Consider the following 14,290-nt stretch of genomic DNA (forward strand, 5'->3'; position numbering starts at 1 on the left):
GCTAAAGTCGCTTTCCTCCGTTTATCTTCTTCTCTCGATCATGGTGGAAGCAGCTCAAGCTCGAGATCCTTCACTGATGTTGTTCTCATAGCTTCTGAGGACTTCGCCGGAGCTCCTCCTATTCCTGCTCATAAATCTGTTCTGGTTCGTTCTCACAATACAAAAGCTTAATTTCTGGAATTGATTGTAGATATGAATTGGTTGGATAGAAGAAGAAAAGAATTAAGGGTCTTTGATCATTTGTGTTACTTAGGAACGATTTTGGATAGTTTTGAGAATTGGGGTTTGTTCATATGTTCTTGATTGTAACCAAACAATTCATGACTAGTATATGAAGAATCATAAATGTTCTTATTCCATGGATTTGGGATGTCATAGATGTTGCAATTGTATGGCATATGGTGTTTAGTTCTAATGCAGGAACTATGTGTTAAACAAGAGCAGTCTTTAGTGGACTGAAACTTTCTTTGGTTCTATACAGCATCAGTACTCTATAATTTTCTTTTCCAGATGGTGTTTTCTTATTTAGATTTACTACATAGAACAAGTGTTCTTGCCATGACTCACACATATCTGCACAAAGCTTGTTGGTATGAATCTAATTCCTTGATTTATTGGACATTTTCTATGTGGCAATAGGGTAGACTTTAATCTTTTACCTCTAAGTGATTCCTCTACATTTCTTTTTATCCACCATTTTTTGCCCAAGACGTTTTTTCAGTTCTGCAAAAGCTGTCTCTTTATGCAATGGAATAAGTAATTTGTCCACTGGCAATTCCATTGTTTATTTTGTAGGAGGCGGTTTCTCGAGGTCTTGGTGTTTCTGGATTAGATGTTGTTCAGTTCGGGTGAGTGATGACTAGCCTTTGTTGATCCGGAAAATGCAATTTATGCTCAGTCCTCAATAGGCATAAATGAGAATTTCATTGTATTATAATAGCCACATGTAACCGGATGTTGTTACAAAATCATAATCGCCCTTGTAGTCTTGTAGATCAAAGCCATACAACAATCAAGAATTTTTGATAAATCTTTATAAAGTTTGTATGTTTTGTTTATAATTATATGTTTCTATCTTTATTGTTCTAATTTATAAATTTATATAATTTTTCATTTTTTAAATTTTCAAATTAATTAATAAATATATTATTATTATATTATTATAAATGTAAGAACCTACGGGTTCAACCAATAACTACTTAATTTTGCTTGGTTCTTAAAATACACTATTACATTATTAATATACTAAAATTACTCTAAGATGTATCCTTTTGCTTATGCCTTTGCTGATGCTCTTAGAAGATAATATCAGTTGATGTATTTTTATGATAAAATAAAGAAACTGAATAGAACTAAATGTTTGCATTAGGCTCGATCCCATCTCCTATATTTTTTGTGCTAATTATTTCTTATTTTAATTAATACACACTTTAAATTTCTCAATAAATTTGCAATAATGAAGTAATACCAATATCTCAATATCGAAGTTATTTATTTGAGTAAAATACTAATAATAAAAGGGATTTTATCCACCTTGATCAAATTTCTGCGGGATATAATTACTGTTTCTCAGTTAATAAATTTTAAAAATCATTTTTCTAATATCCACAAACGTGTAATCTAAATAAATATGTCATCGTACATAACAAGCGCAACAAGGCATACAAAAATCAATGTTGAAGTAGCCAACTTAACTAAAACTATAAAACCAAAATCAATTTTCGGAATTACAAAAAGTAGCAGTGACAATGCTTTTGAAAATGATGAATCAATGATAAAAAATTACAATGCTATGTCATTTGTCATTAGTCAAGTACAAAGGAACTTAAACATACTACAAATACAATTATAGCCTAATGAATTCAACTTATCATATTGTTTTATAAAATTTGAAGAAATTTTACTGTCATTACAACAAACTAAATGCTTATGGATTTGTTTTCTTCGAATCTTACACTTTTAAAAAATTCGAAAGAATTTGACTGTTAGTTACAACAAAATAAATGCTTATGAATTTGTTTTCTTCGAATATTGCACTTTAAAAAATTTAAAAGAATTTGAGTGTTAATTACAACAATCTAAATGCTTATGGATTTTATTTTCTCCTACCCTTACACTATCAAATTCTTGATATATCGCTTACCACTCTAATTTTGTTTTTTCTCACTTAAAATTTACCAGTTTGAAAAAACATAAAATTCCGCTATCTGACATGAGGGTTTTTTTTTTTATAATTTTGACACTGTGACGGATTAGTCACATGGGATGTAGAAGGGTTTAAGTTACGTGATAACTACGACGTTGATATGTTCGTAAGAGCATCCATCACTTATTTTTTTAAATGGTTTACATGGAATTCATAAGATATACTTGTTACTGCCAACGAACAACCTAGTAGAATCAATAGGATTATAGTTCAAAATCTCCGTGATTTATCAATAATATCAGAATTTGTGTTTTCACTACCTCATCCACATAAATTTCACTATTTGACAATTTTTAATTTATTTTGGATTTAGAGTTCTCGAAATTTTCATGTCCTTTAAATAAAGCAAACTTCATGTTGTTTTCAACAAAATTTTTACTGCTATTTTGTTAAAATCTATCCCAAACTGTATTATATTTTTATAAAAATCATAACGACATTTTAAGGCATGACGACAAAATATATATATATATATATATATACATCTACTCATATCCGGTTTTTTATATACAAAAGTTATTAATCTTATGTTTATCATATTAATCGAGAACTTTTTTTGTTTTTTTAACCGAGAACTTTAAATTAATTTTGGTGATAAATAATAGCTGTCTGGAAATTTTGAATTAGAATCCCTAAAATTATGAGTATAATATTTTATCATATACAGTATGTGTATTTTTTTCTTAAAAGAAAAATACTTTCTTCATAAATCAGAATTGTTTCTTTCTCATGGTATAAATGTTATTATTTCAAGAAAAAAGGACTACTCGGTTAACAAAATCATAATTCACAACCACACGAAACCTCAAAATTATTAATTTACAAATAAACAAAAATTAAAAATTTTGCCATCTTTACAGTTGCCGCTGCCAGCCGTTTCCTCTCTCTCTCTCTCTGCTTTTTCACTTTTCCGTTCTCTCTCTCTCTCTCTCTCTCTCTCTCTCTCTCTCTTTCTCTACTCAAAACCTTTCAAAAGCAAAAACAGATCCAATCAAAATTACAATAACCTCAGAATTCTTCTCCGATCCTTCTATCGCCGTCGTTTCCAAGAAAAGAGAGGGTTTTCACTTTTTTTTTTTTCACTCAAATGGCGACGAACATTGGAATGATGGATAGTGCTTACTTCGTCGGACGAAACGAGATTCTCACTTGGATTAATGATCGTCTTCAGCTCAATCTCTCTCGCGTCGAAGAGGTATAGTATATGGATTCTGTATCTGCATGTGAGGGTTTCTCTAATGGTTCTTCTATATAGAGTTGAGTGTAGTGTTGATTTGGTTCATTCGCTGGATAATTTGGGAATTGGGTTTTCTGGAACTTGTACAAGAAAATGCAGATTTGGATTTGAAGTTGTCTCAATTGGATTATAAAATTTCGATGAGAATTAAGTGCTTCGGATGAGTTTTGGGGATAAGTTAGTGTTCTGAGTCGTATATGAGTAGACAAAAGGGCTTTTTAGGCTTTGGAGTTTTAAAATGTTGCAATGCCATCAATGCCATATGTATGGATTCACTGTTGTTGCTGTGAGGGATCTAAAAGAGTTCTACTAGTTTTGTATTTGAACTAACTGTTCTTGGATGAAAAGTTCGTGTCACTCACTGTTCAAAGAATTTTCTGGGTTTTGTTAGGCTGCATCTGGTGCTGTGCAATGTCAGATGCTTGATATGACCTTTCCAGGAGTTGTGCCAATGCACAAGGTGGATTTTTCTAAAACTCTTTTTTATGTTTTATAATTCTTACGGTTAGTTTGCTTCTTGGTGGCTTGATACATTCTCCCTCTGCAAGGTTAACTTTGATGCAAAGAATGAGTATGACATGATACAAAACTACAAGGTCCTGCAAGATGTGTTCAACAAGCTGAAAATTACAAAGGTATATCAATCATCATCTCTTGCTTCTTCTGGAGTACCTGTGTGTGTGTATTGTTACTCACCTTGTTTGTCTTACTGAGAGAATACCTCAGCCATTGGAAATTAACAGGCTTGTCAAAGGCCGACCATTGGATAACTTGGAGTTTCTGCAATGGCTGAAGCGTTTCTGTGATTCCATTAATGGTGGCATTATGAATGAGTATGGGGTTTCATCTGTCAGATTTTCTTTTGGATTTGTTACCCTTTCATTGTTTCCCACACAGTTAAGCTTCTAAAACCGATGGTCTCTTACAGGAACTATAATCCAGTGGAACGAAGATCAAGAGGTGGTAAAGAGAGGAGTGTGAAGGGTTCTAACAAGATTCCAAAGTCACTGCAAACTAACAATAATCATCCTCCATCTAATTCCAGTTCAGTTGGTCTTACCAAAGCCTCAGGTCTGCCATTTAAAGAGCAGGTATTCTACCTAAACAATAATGTATCATTCTAAACATCGTTTGGGATCATAATTTTCAGGTCCCAAGCCAGCAAAAGCAGCTGAAGTGCAGGCTTTGTCAAAGGAGGTACACGGACATAGATTCAATTGCTCTTAGTATAAGCTTTCTACTTACTTTGCGCATATCCTCTGATGGATGAAACGTCCACCATATGTCATATATAACCTTTTTTCATCTTCTACAATACAGCTTGCCGATCTCAAAATCTCTACTGATCTCTTGGAAAAAGAAAGAGACTTTTACTTTTCAAAGCTCCGGGATGTAGAGATACTCTGCCAAACTCCTGAACTAGATGATCTTCCGGTAAACGTTTCTGTCAAGCCTGTTCCTTCTATCTTGCATAGTATTTATCTTCTCTTTTTAGATTCAAGAGGGAAGTAAAGAGCTCTTAACAATGACTTTCTCATTGCAAAACCTGATTCATCAGCGAGCATGTTTAATGCTTCCCATAATATGTACCTAACATTTGTGAAGATTATTGTGTTTAACCCTGATTTATGCTTCCTTGGAATACAGATAGTGGTAGCAGTGAAGAAGATACTGTATGCAACCGATGCAACTGAATCTGTACTAGAAGACGCTCAAGAGTACTTGAACCAATCCCTAGGAGTTGAAGCTGAAGTTGAAGGAAATGGAGAACAAGAAGAAAAAGTAGGAGAAGAAGAAGAAGAAGAAGAAGAGGAAGAAGCAAATACTCAAGCCTAAGCTCTGACTATTAACAATCCTAAGTAGAAGAAATTTCTGGATCAAATTTTTCCAGAGTGACGAACAGTGGCTGGCCATAGCCTTCTCTTCAAAGTTTCCTTTGTTAAAAGACTTAAAAGATAACCTACTGAAACGTGAAGATGAATGAGCTTCTATTATTAGAAAGCTTAGTTTGAGTACATTGAGAGTTGGTGTTACTATTCAAGAGGCTTTTTCTTGTTATAAAACAATTACATTGACCCAAAGTGCGAAGCTTACAAGTGTGGAGCTTCCTTTTCTTTTGTTCTTTTTGAATTATCAGTCATTAAGGTAAGTAAAGAACTTCAAACCGAGACGAAACAGAACCAGGGCTGGTTAGTACAAATCCAAAGCTGAGTGTTATAATTTAATCCACAAATAAATTAAATGATCCCACCTATCCGTATTTGTGGGCGTCTATGCAAAACATATGAATGTACCTTTCTAGTCTGACTCTCCGAGGACATCAGTAAGATGTTGATCTGCTGAAAGAGTTCTAACTAAGAGAACACTCTACTCTTAGCTACCTTCTTTGCTTCCGTTTCACTTAAATACCGAACTCTGTTCTCGCGTAACCACTTAGCGCCTCTACTCAGACCGTCCTTTACTTGCTTCTCTTCCATCTTCAGAAGCGTAAGCCCCTCGCTTAATCTAGGAAAGAAACCTTCAGGTCTAACGCACCATGCCCTGAAAACCCCATACAGAACCTCCATGTCGTCTTTAAACCTTTCGACTCCATCATTGGAAAACTTCACATTCGCCATCAAGATACTGTTAAAGAACAACCTGTCTATCTCTGAGGCTAGACTCCTCCACATAGCTGTAAAGTCTGCTTTGTTTAGATGTTCTTCTATTATCGACATTTTTCCTTGCAAGTAGTCCAGTGCCCCAACTAGTGTCCTAGACACCGTCCATTCTTTGTCTTTCTTCTCCTGCCATTGCTTTCTGTTTTTAATGTAGTCTCGAGTTCGTGCATCAAAACCCCTCAAGACCACCACAGACAACTTGTTTATCCACTCTAATCGGAACTTCTCCAACTTCTCAAATTCGTGTCCAAAAATACCTTCAGATGGTTCTGTAAAGTTCTCCAGTCCTAAATTTTCCTGTGGATCATGCTGTCCAGTTCCCATTTCAATGAAAAAGACATCCTCATTCCATTCTTCTAGGACAGATTCAATGTAGTGACCAGCATTGATAGAGTCTGAGACCTTAATTAGATCATTATTTTCAGTTAATGCAGTTAGTCCTTCGGCTTCTTGGCATCTGAGAAGGACACAATCCAAGAACTTCTGAATTATTGGTGACGCTGCCAGTCTCAGGAACCTTGCCCTCAAGTAAATCGCCGGCACAGATTTGGATCGTTCAATTATGGATGACAAGTGCTGCAGAAAGATGCTGGATATAATTGGCGGTCTGTAAACGTCGGAAGTGGATGTGATTTCGTCTTGGACCTTCACAGTCCAATTTCTGTCGTAATCAATCTCTGCCTTGAATTTGACGAGCCTCTCATCTAGCTCTATCTCTGCCCATAAATCCAGCCAATCAGGTCTGTCACAGAAAACTGAGAGAGACGAAATTCTCAAAAGATTTCCATCTTCTTGAAGCGAAAGTATTCCTGATTGTGATACCAGAGACTGAACTCGCTTATCAAAAGAGATCATCAGGTCAATGAGATGGAGCCACGAAACCTTGGCCTCAGAACGAAGATCACTTTCATTTGCTTCGTTTAGCTGACCAACATATATAGGGAAAACCTCCTTCACCAAGTACAAAGAAAGTGAACTTACCATAGCCGAAACCCACTCTTCTCGGCAACTGTACCCAGCTAATTTTGCTTCATCAACGAGCGGTTGTAACAATTCATCCATAGAATCGACATAGTCCTTTGTGATTTTATAGACAAGGCCAAAAATGAACTCAGGCTTTTCACTCCACTTTGTAAAATGTCGCTGAGATGCAACTGTCAGAGGGTTGACCAGCTCTTCAACAGCCCAGAGTGGCTGGTGGAAAAGAACATTTTCCCCCTTATGGCTCCCAAGCTGCCGCGACTTTCTTTGCAACTGCAACCCCTGCAGGCTGCACAGGGCATGAAAATTTCCACAGTATTGACTTTTGAGGCTCCCTGCCATGGTGAAAAGAGGATTTTGGACATCTTCTGACTTTGAATCAAGACTCGCTGAAGTTAGTGTAGAAAGCTGAGGTGGCCATCCAAGAGACGAAAGCAACGCTCTGTAATCAGAGATTGCTTGCGGTCTCATCATGGCTAAAGCTCTATCTACTCGGTGATCAACAGCAGAAACAAGACGTGCCCACCGAGGATGTCTCCTCGCCACTGAACTCAGTATCTCTTCTGTAGTTTTAAGTGTCTTGATAGCATGTAGACGCACTTCCTGAAACCAATAAAATTTTTAGAAAATTGATCCACACATACTTGGTCTAAAGTCTGATACATAATACTCAATCTAAAAACAGTGTGCTCACTTCAAACCCGCTTGACCGAGATGTTCTCAAGTTTTTATTCAAAGAAGACATCACAGCATCTTCGATATCACCCACAAGAGTGTCAAGCTTCAGAGCAGTCTCTGAAACATTGCAAAACATCTTAAAATGTTGAAAGTAACTAAAAACTAGTCTTGATCAATCCATCGAAAACACTAAATCACTATTAGGCTATTGTTCTTAATCAGAAATTATCTGTCGATGCTAAAACACCAAATGAAAAGCCAACGTACCAGCATAAGCCCGAACAGACTCAACTTGTGCTACTTCCTTTGCTAATGAAGGAAGCTCTTCCCCAGCTACATGCTCCGTCGTCTCCTCCTCCTCCTCCTTCTCTCCGCTATCTAAATGAATAAAACAGACCACAATTCTCAAAATGCAATTAACAAATTTCACAAGTTTGCCAGCATTGCAAAAAAACATCAACCACCACCCAGAGATCAAAATTTTCATCTTCAACTACAACAATTCATTTCACGATCTTAATCTGCATTTTCGCTGTTTCTCCAGATAAATCGTGATAGAATCATACGAACCTGACGCGGGGCGGGGAACGCAGGTAGAAGAAGAAGAAGAAGAGAGATCAGCCAATTTGGCATTAACCTCGACAAATAGACCACCGACACGATCCGAAAACGAAGCGTAAGAAGCGAGACCAGACTCGAGCTGGCGATTTAATCCGGCCAATCTCTGATCCAATTCGGAAATCTCAGTCCGTAACTCGGAAACCAGACCCGGAGACTGAGAGAGATCTCCGGCGTCTCTGAATCTATCATCGAGGAAGCTAAAGACCGAAGCGGAGAAGCTCGAGACCTGAGGAAGTGGTTTGATCGCGTCCATTCGCGGTTCGTCGTTGGCTCAATTTCATCAGAATGTTGAGAGAATTCGTTAGAAGAGAATACTGAGTCATTGACTCGGAGTGTTGACGAGTTTTTGGTAACACGGATAATGGGCCTTATTTTAGCCCATCAAGGGACAAGACAGGACAGTGGTTTCAAATAAAACTGATTCATTGGGTATTAGCAGAGATTGACCGGATCAATCCAACCATTTCATATCATACAACTAAACGTTAAAAGTGCTCTTTTGTAAAACGAGGCTCGCACTTTCATACTTCATATTGATTTTGTCAAACTGGTTCATCACGTCCACATCATGGAGCAGTAGCACACGCCAAAAAATATGCTTTAAAAGGTCTCCTCGTAAGTCCTAGCTAAAACTAATTAGTGTATGTACATAGGTACATAAGAGAATCTGGTCATACGAGACTAGGGATAGTAATATAGTATGTCTTCTTGATTTTTCTATATGATTAAAACCTTCGTACGTACTACTTCTAGCAAAGGAGAGCATATAGATTCATAGTCATATACATGATGAAAGAATGAACCGTTTTGAGAAATTATATAATATGTCTTCTCTGATCAATCGAATACGTACGCAAAACAGAAGAGAATGATGAGAGACAGATCGACTCATCTTGAGGGTGAATGTGATATCGTTGGTTGTCCTGCCTCACGCTAAACAAATATGTGTGTGTATGTGTGTTTTGTCGATATTTATGACGTTGTCTATGGTATCAAATGAATCTTCCCGGCCCATACGCTTTGTCTAGGTCTTAGATGAGGTTTTGCGTTAAGTATCCAACAAGACAAAAGAGTATCTTTGCAAAAACAGAGAACTTAGGGCATCTTCATTCGGGGTATCTTAACCTCCTAAGATATCCCTAATGAGGATGGTCTTATATATTTATTATGTTTTCTAAGGAGAATATTCTACACTAAGACTCAAAAGGGAAAATTTTATGTAGTCTATATATGGGAAACTTTATAAAGATTCTCCAGCTAATTTGCAAAGAGTGCCCGTACAATTATCATGACTAACCACATAATTTTTTCACTTACTTTAATATTTTCTAGGTAAAGTGTTTGGTGCCAAACAGTATTTGTTTCTCTTTGGTAATCAAGAAATTGCAGATCAATGTACAAATGTTACACTTCTTAAACTCTCTTTTCTCGGTCTTATACACTTCTTCTTAAGTAAGTCTCTATATTTGTAATTTGTGAAGTACATGATCATGGTAAGCTTTACTAGCTTAGGATATTAGTTAGTATTTGCATGCATGAGTGTGTCTTACACGCGTACCTGTGTATTGATATGCTTAAACAAATAATGAATCTCGTGTTTTCTATGAAAGTGTGTAGTATTGGGTCTAGAACATTTTTCTATACGTATGAATATCTTATTACGATAAATATTATCGTTCGAATCATATACTAATAGCATAGAAAGCGAATAATTCAGACAGAAACCATATGGCAAAGAGATCTCCGTAATCTTTCTTGGAATTCTCTGTTGTACTAAAATCTAATATAAAGTTATATCAAAATATATTTCAAAGACTCCCTCAACTTGGGTTTCTCAAGACTTGCAGAATATTTTTATATGTTACTTTCGTGTTCATTTAGATATCATATACAATAGTTTTCCCCATTTCGATCGACTGATTTTAGATGAAAAGTTCAGAGTGGTAAAAATAAACTGATCTTCATATGTAATTTTTTTCTTGCTTTCGAAATTTTATATATTGTCTAAGTACTAAACTAGTTGTTTCGAAAAATTGAACACAAAAATAATTGTATGATTCTGAAAAAAATAAAATAAAAGACATCTAAACTTGATAAAAATTTGTAAAAGAAACTTAGAGTTGTCTTTTAATCACATTTTATTACTTGGAATGAAAAAAAAAAAGCAACAAGATTAAGAATTAATAGAATGAGAAGTAGACTTTAGAACTTGAGTGTACATAGTACATTAAAGAATAATAATTTATGATTCTTGAAATACACTAAATAAAAAAAGAAGTGTGAAATCAGGAAAATAAATAAAGAAAAACAAAATTAACAGAGTACATCGTGATTCTTCGCTGTATATTCCGAGAACATCATGTGCCCCGAGATCCAAGCTGACCATGCAATAGTACCACATATTGGTTTATTAACCAAAAAAAAATGCATTCATTATTTGGATTTTTTTGCTTAGTATACAATAGTTATTTTTCATCCTCGGATTGTTAAGATTAATTAAAAACTAAAAATAATACATTTAACTTATTAAAATGTTGAAAGTACACATTTTACCATATTTAACATCACAACTTGCAAAGACAAAAATAATAATCATAATACCACAAGTTGTAAGATGTGCTTGCTTTGACCTGTCAAAGGAGGTGTTGTCTGTTTATTTTCTAAATTTATTGAATACTAATATATATATATTACGCAAACAATTTAAAATATTATATCGGTTAATGATATGCTTATAAGCAAAAGATTTTCGAAACACACAAAGTTATCGACAATGATTCAATGAATAGTGATGGAGTGTTATATATCTTTTTTATAATAGGAAGAGAGACGGATTACTATATGATTTAATTTGATTACATATCCTCAGACAAACATTTAAATTTGTATTACTAATAAACTGATTTATAGGAAACATGATCCATGGATTATGAAAATTTTAAATATAATTGAATTAGAATTAAAAAAAAAACGTTTGATTGATTATTCCAAATTTGCAATTAATCAACTGATTGATGGACATGATATTAAGATAATAAGAATGAAAGAAAGACCCAAAAACAAACTAAGGACCACTCAAAATAGAAAAATACCAGTAACTGAATTATTTAATCTCATGATCACTAATAAAACCAAAACCAAAACCAAAATGATTCAATATATGTTTTTTTTTTGTACATGCTCACATTAGTATATGCACTTGATCAAGTAGATATGTAACCATATAAAATTTGATAGGTTATTATAGAATCGGGATCTAATTAGTTAATTAATTATATACAAGTTTTTTTATTTCAATTAATCCATCAGTAATAAAAGAAATTAACCATTAGGTCTTGGATTAGTCGAGATTATTGTGAAGTAGACATCTAATTACTGTATGTTGATATAAATTATATACTTTTTTTTTAATATTTCTCGAAATTTATGATGTGTAGTCTAATGGTTTGATGATAATATATCATCGATATGTCACCATCAGTGTTTAAATCCGACAAACTGAATTTGGTTAACAACTATACATGCATGTACAAGAGTTCTTTTGCCACAAATTTGAAAAAAATAAATATGTATGAGAGTTAGAATACTGCACCAAGGAATATTTTTTTTTTATCATCACTAATTCCAGAAATTATGCAAATTTGCCGATAAGTATATGACAATAAATGGACGAGTTAAGAATTATTTAGCAACTATAATCAAGCATCACTAATTAGATAAAATACAAAAAAAAAAAATTTGTCACAGGATGACTCTTGTTCTGAAATTTGGTCACTAGTGAAAATATGAAAACTAGAATACAAATACTCCTATATATGCAAATTTTGAAATTTAATGGTTTTATTTTAGTAATGATAAAAAAATTTCGGTCTACAAATTATAAAACATAATGAGCCCAAAAAAAAAGGTAGCTCCACTTTAATTTTACCATGAAAAACTTGTACAACTAAATACAATCTGATTAGGTTTTTGTTTACGGTGAGGCAACAATAGTCTTTTATGTAAACTCTAAAATAAACAAACACTACACGTGAACAACTTCTTGCAAGGCAAAATATTCAAGTTGAGAAAGAGAATACTAAACCCAAATTAGAGAAGAATTTAGATTTTGAAAATTTAAAATCTAATTATAGTTTTGTGGTATTTTTGTCCTAAAAACAAAAATGATGGTATTTTAGAGAATGCCCCATTAGAGAATCACAATATAGTTTTTAAATCTAATTACCATCAGTTAATTTAACTACACTTGAAGGTAATTACCATTTAATGTTTAGGAAACATGTTAGAAGAAACTTGTACTAATTATTTTAATATTTAAAATGATTCCATGGAGCCAAAAAAATGGATGGGACAATCTTGTATATAAACACAAGTTGAGGCCATTCATGTTTATTCTATGCAGTTGCAGTCCCCTCCACTTCTATATTCTTCCTTCATCTTTCTCTTGCTCTCACTACTCTTTTACTAAAAAAATTAACATACTAAAGCCTTAACACTCCCACAAGTTAAGAAACCTTACGATCCATCTCTAGCTATACTTTACCATATCATATTTGCATAATGTCTAGCAGAAAATCACGGTCAAGACAAACCGGAACTCCCATGATCTCCGAAGAACAAATCAACGATCTTGTCCTTCAGCTTCATCGTCTTCTCCCCGAACTTGGTAACAACAGACGCTCTGGAAAGGTACACTACGTAGACTGATCTAATCAAATTCTCCATTTCAATGTTTCTGTTTTTCATTACTTTTATGATTATTTTTCTTCCATCAAGAAACTAACACTATATAGTATAGCCTTCAGTTAGAACTATAAAATAACAATGATAAAGACTTAAGAGTTCCAATTATATTAAGAATCAGAAAGAAAACGAATATATACTCAATTTTTGAATTAGCAACTTGATAAAACCCACGTATACATATATAATTAACTAATTCTAAAATGTCGTTACTTCTAATCTATCTTTCATATATATTGAATCATAATTTAATTATGATATACTTTGTGAGGAGTTCTGAGTTTTTATTTCAAAAGCAACATAGAAAACAAATAGCATATATATATATTTGTAAAGTCTATTAATTAGATCCTTCTTCTTATCAATATGATAACACATTTTCAGGTATCAGCATCGAGGGTATTACAAGAGACATGTAGTTACATAAGGAACTTGAGCAAAGAAGTTGATGATCTTAGTGAAAGATTATCTCAACTTTTGGAATCAACTGATTCAGATCAAGCTGCACTCATCCGAAGTTTGCTTATGCAGTAGAATTAGTGCAATACATTAAGGGTTTATTTTTAAAATTTTTAAAATTTCTTTTCCTTTTTAAAATGTATTCTCAGTTTTTATTAATTCCTCTTAATGTATTTAAAGATCTTGATCATTCTGGCGCTTGTTCATTGTTATGTATTGTTTTTATTTTATTTTATTTAGGGTTTTGTTTTGTCAGTTGTTGAATGAAGCAAGTGGTTTGGAACTTTGGATTTTACGTTCACATTATTTTAAGGCAGCACAAGTTTGTCGGCGTTCTCCTTCTTGTCAATGTATATATCTAAAGAAAATATATACTAATTCTATAGCTAACAAGTAACTTAAGCTCACGTCTAATGGCTTAAATATATATTTGAGTTAAGGAAAAAAAAACAGCTAATTAAGATTTAAAATAAACTAGAAAGTTGATCAATTATATAAAGTCTACTTTAAAGTATCATATATTTTATTGTTATTTATTAGTTTTTTTTATAGATCTATTATCCTTTATAAAAATTACTATGTATATATATATATATATATATATATATATATATATATATCATTCTTTACAAAATTAGTTGTCTATTTCTTGTCAAATAAAAGTAAACCACAAATTTTTATAATTGATACATATTTTATTAAGAT

General features: G+C 33.5%; 3 protein-coding genes across 3 annotated transcripts; 2 read left to right on the plus strand and 1 right to left on the minus strand.

The window, feature by feature from the left end:
• Nucleotides 1–3,134: 3,134 nt before the first annotated feature.
• Nucleotides 3,135–5,524, plus strand: LOC17887362 (microtubule-associated protein RP/EB family member 1A). The gene is made up of 8 exons (XM_006291552.2): nucleotides 3,135–3,401; nucleotides 3,835–3,903; nucleotides 3,992–4,078; nucleotides 4,170–4,276; nucleotides 4,372–4,514; nucleotides 4,594–4,640; nucleotides 4,764–4,877; nucleotides 5,091–5,524. The coding sequence occupies exons 1-8, from the start codon at nucleotides 3,294–3,296 to the stop codon at nucleotides 5,277–5,279; spliced, it is 864 nt and encodes a 287-aa protein (XP_006291614.1). The 5' UTR covers nucleotides 3,135–3,293; the 3' UTR covers nucleotides 5,280–5,524.
• Nucleotides 5,525–5,583: 59 nt separating this feature from the next.
• On the minus strand, nucleotides 5,584–8,674 carry LOC17885302 (RINT1-like protein MAG2). The gene is made up of 4 exons (XM_006290552.2): nucleotides 8,333–8,674; nucleotides 8,030–8,140; nucleotides 7,779–7,879; nucleotides 5,584–7,687 (listed from the first exon to the last, which is right to left on the minus strand). The coding sequence occupies exons 1-4, from the start codon at nucleotides 8,634–8,636 to the stop codon at nucleotides 5,798–5,800; spliced, it is 2,406 nt and encodes an 801-aa protein (XP_006290614.1). The 5' UTR covers nucleotides 8,637–8,674; the 3' UTR covers nucleotides 5,584–5,797.
• Nucleotides 8,675–12,821: 4,147 nt separating this feature from the next.
• LOC17886120 (transcription factor PRE4) lies at nucleotides 12,822–13,784 on the plus strand. The gene is made up of 2 exons (XM_006292821.2): nucleotides 12,822–13,072; nucleotides 13,511–13,784. The coding sequence occupies exons 1-2, from the start codon at nucleotides 12,944–12,946 to the stop codon at nucleotides 13,658–13,660; spliced, it is 279 nt and encodes a 92-aa protein (XP_006292883.1). The 5' UTR covers nucleotides 12,822–12,943; the 3' UTR covers nucleotides 13,661–13,784.
• Nucleotides 13,785–14,290: the final 506 nt, after the last annotated feature.

This window comes from Capsella rubella, unplaced genomic scaffold, assembly GCF_000375325.1.
Source record: "Capsella rubella cultivar Monte Gargano unplaced genomic scaffold, Caprub1_0 scaffold_5, whole genome shotgun sequence".
In the NCBI taxonomy this organism is placed as follows: Eukaryota; Viridiplantae; Streptophyta; class Magnoliopsida; order Brassicales; family Brassicaceae; genus Capsella; species Capsella rubella.